The sequence below is a fragment of the Myotis brandtii genome, unplaced genomic scaffold, assembly GCF_000412655.1.
Source record: "Myotis brandtii unplaced genomic scaffold, ASM41265v1 scaffold889, whole genome shotgun sequence".
In the NCBI taxonomy this organism is placed as follows: domain Eukaryota; kingdom Metazoa; phylum Chordata; class Mammalia; order Chiroptera; family Vespertilionidae; genus Myotis; species Myotis brandtii.
In genome coordinates this window covers 433,853-437,758 of record NW_005371640.1, presented here as the reverse complement: position 1 = coordinate 437,758, position 3,906 = coordinate 433,853, and the positions used below count along the sequence as shown (strand labels likewise).

General features: G+C 40.7%; 1 protein-coding gene across 1 annotated transcript in view; it reads right to left on the bottom strand.

Annotated features, from left to right (window-relative positions):
* The window catches only part of FUNDC2 (FUN14 domain containing 2), an 8,417-nt gene extending 5,743 nt beyond the window's left edge, over positions 1–2,674 (bottom strand). The window contains exons 1-3 of the mRNA XM_005885014.2: positions 2,490–2,674; positions 1,050–1,125; positions 366–497 (exon numbers count right to left, since the gene is read on the bottom strand). Coding sequence (XP_005885076.1) covers positions 366–497; positions 1,050–1,125; positions 2,490–2,659 — 378 coding nt within the window. The 5' untranslated portion in view covers positions 2,660–2,674. The remainder of the gene's footprint in view (positions 1–365; positions 498–1,049; positions 1,126–2,489) is intronic.
* Between the last annotated feature and the right edge of the window lie 1,232 nt (positions 2,675–3,906).

The window sequence follows — 3,906 nt, the reverse complement described above, 5'->3', positions numbered from 1 at the left end:
ATGTCCCCGGGTGAGGATTAAAAGAAATGCCTGAGCCCAGCCAGTGTGGCTCAGTGGTTGAACATCGACCTATGAACAAGGAGGTCACGGTTCAATTCCCGGTCAGGGCACATGCCCAGGCTGTGGGCTCGATCCCCAGTTTAGGTGTGTAGGAGGCAGCCGATCAATGATTCTTGCTCAGCATTAATGTTTATCTTTCTCTCTCTCCCTTCCTCTCTGAAATCAATAAAAATATATATTTTAAAAAAATGTCTGAGGTGAAGCTATTCCATCCAAAGTTGACAAATAGATGTCTAAGCCCATTTTTGGACACACAAAACTGTCTGCACCCTTCACACACTTCACATAAATAAAACCAGTCGCACCTCCTCGGCTTTGCTTTTCACCTCTGTAGGTAAGTGGTTGCTCTTGCGGATCTTCAACTGTTCCTTGGCCTTCTTCATGTCCTTCTCTACCCGTTGCCAGTCAATTTTGATGTAGCCAGTGTGGTTTGCAATCTAGTTTCAACAACAGCAAGAAATAGGAAACACAGGCTCATTATTTCTTTTTGTCAGGATAAATCACTGAAGTGCTTTATCAAAAACCCTTCTGACTCCATTTTTTGAGACATTTGCCATCCAGGACTTTGTATGACAACGATATTCACTCAACATCTACTTGGCATCCACCCTATGTGCAAGGCCCTATGCCTGGCACCAGAATTCAATAGACAGCCCTTCAATGACTCCTGGCAATTCTTTTACTTTATTTATACACTTACCCCTCTCTAAAAGGTTTTAAGTTAGAGCCCTGGCTGGTGGCATTTCCGTGGTTAGAGTGAGAGAGAGAAATAGGTACTTATATCCCCATATTATAAGTGAGAAAATAAAATGCAACTAGTAATTGATGAAGTCTGACTCAAAGGTCGCTGGCATTTCAAATAGTACATGTATACAAGTGCAAAGACTATTCTAGTGTAATATTGACAGGGTTACATTACAGCTCCTCATACCACATCCCTAATGGGCAAGCAGAATTTCCAAACACCTAGGAATATTTCACATACAGACCTGAAGGAGAAAAAATCCTCCTCCCACAGCTGTTGCAGCCAATTTTCCAACCTTCTGGAATATGAAACCTGTGCACCTACAAAAACCAAACCACCATCAGACAAGTCGACAGGCTGTTAAATACACAAAAAGCTATGATATATATATACATATATAATGAAATATTTAAAATATTATATATATGAAATGATATATATATCATATATATATGATATGAAATATCATTTAGCCTTAAAAATTTGAGAAAATCTTACCATTTACAACAACATGGATGGACCTACAGGGCATTATGCTAAGTGAAATAAGTCAGACAGAGAAAAACAAATACTGTACGATCTCCTTTATATGTGGAATCCTAGAAAAATAGAGCCCTACCTGGCTGCTCAGTGGTTAGTGTCAGCCCACTGACTGAAGGGCCGTGGGTTCGATTTCAGTCAAGGGCACGTACCTGGGTTGCAGGCTCGATCCCTGCCCCAGTCAGGGCACATGGGGGAGGCAGCCAATCGATGTGTCTCACATCGATGTTTCTCTCTCTCTGTTTCTCCCCCTCCCTTCCACTCTCTCTAAAAAATCAATGCAGGAGCCCTAGCCGGTTTGGCTCAGTGGATAGAGCGTTGGCCTGCAGACCGAAGGGTCCCAGGTTCAATTCTGGTCGGGAGCACATGCCTCAGTTGCGGGCTCGGTCCAACGTGCAGGAGGCAGCCGATCAATGATTCCCTCTCATCATTGATGCTTCTATCTCTATCTCCCTCACCCTTCCTCTCTGAAATCAATAAAAATATTTTTTAAAAAAGAAAAAAAATCAATGGGGGAAAAATATCCTGGGGTGAGGATTAACAAAAAAAAAAAGAAAGAAAAAAGAAAAAGATAGAGAGCAGGGGGAGGGGGAATTGGAAGAAGGCGGTCCAAAGATACTAACTTGTAGTTATAAGACAAATAAGTACCAGGGATGTAAAGTACATGATGACTAGAGTTAACACCGCTGTATGATAAATAGGAGAGTTATTAAGAGAGCCAATCCTAAGAGTTCTCATCACAAGGAGACTTTTTCTTCTTTTTTATTGTATCTATATAAAGTAATGGATGTTAACCATACCTACTGTGGTAATCATTTCACAATATATGTAAATCAAGGCATCACGCTATACACCTTAAACTTATATAGTGATATATGTCAATTACTTCTCACTAGAACTGGGGGACATGAGGATAAATAATAACTACTGATTTCAGAGTTGTGAGAAGGAAATGATTACATGGCATGTAGTAAATACTTTGTGTAACCATTAAATCACACTTTAACATGTTTTGATAAATGCTACACATTAAGTGATCGATTTCACAGAAGCCAACGTGCTCTTATTGGCTAAAGGAGGTGATTCCTATCACCACGATATTAAAGCGTGTAAACAGACACCGGCCACCTTTCACATCACTCACCACCCAGTGACACCTCCGATTAACAGCTGTGTTGCAACGCTGTATTTTTCAGCTGAGGGCCCAGTTTCCTGCCCGAACAGCTTGCGCCACCATGGCTGCTTCTTAGCATATTCCGCAAGGTCCAGTGACTCAAAGTGCCCTACAAGAATGAAGATAGTGAATAAGAACATGGCCACTTTTACAATAAATTACTACCATTCCTAACTAGATTAAGAGATTTAAAAAGAGGTAGTTGGAATAAGAACCTCCCAATATTATTCCATTTTAAATAGTAAATTAGTTCTGAAATTCTGACTGGCAATTCTTGAAAATCTGACTGAAATCAACAAATAATATTTGTCTTAGAGGAAAACAACCTAGACGATTTAAAGTCAGTAACTCTAGTTTTTCCTCTCGAATTTAAAAACCACCAAAAAGCCCTAGCTGGTTTGGTTCAGTGGATAGAGCGTCTGCCTGCGGACTGAAGGGTCCCCGGTTCAATTTCGGTCAAGGGCACATGCCCAGGTTGCGGGCTCGATCTCCAGTAGGGGGCGTGGAGGTGGTGGCCGATCAATGATTCTCTCTCATTATTGATGTTTCTATCTTTCTCTTCCTCTCTGAAATCAATAAAAATATATTTTTAAAAAGACCACCAAAAAGACATAGGAAAAACTGCTAATAATACTTAATAATGCATTCTAAATTAAATGGATTTCCTTCATTTTCTTCTCCTTTTCAGGAGTAAATAATATTCAATGGCCCACAAATTGCTAGATTCTGAGTATTATGTGGATCTTCAGTGATAATATGAGTTTAATTGAGCTCTTACTAGCCACCAGGCAAAGTGCTATGCAATAAACATGTACATCTAATTAAACACATAGAACAAGATACTATTAACCCCATTTTACAATAAGAAATGGAAGCCCAGGCCTGGCTGGTGTGGCTCAGTGGTTGAGCATCGACCATGAACCAGGAGGTCCCTGTTCAATTCCCAGTCAGAGTACACGCCGAGTTTCAGGCTCCATCCCCAGTGGGGAGCATACAGGAGGCAGCCAGTCAATGATTCTCTTTCATCACTGATGTTTCTATCACTCTCTCCCTCCCTCTCCCTTCCTCTCTGAAATCAATAAAAAAATATTTTAAAAAAAGAAATGGGCCCTAACCGGTTTAGCTCAGTGGATAGAGCGTCGGCCTGCGGACTGAAAGGTCTCAAGTTCGATTTCGGTCAAGGGCATGTACCTTGGTTGCAGGCACATCCCCAGTAGGAGGTATGCAGGAGGCAGCTGATCGATGTTTCTCTCTCATCGATGTTTCTAACTATCTCTCTCCCTTCCTTTCTGTAAAAAATCAAATAAAATATATTAAAAAAAAAGAAGTGGAAGCTCAGAAGTTTAGTGATTTTCCCAAGAAGGGAAATAGAGTTAATAACATGTCT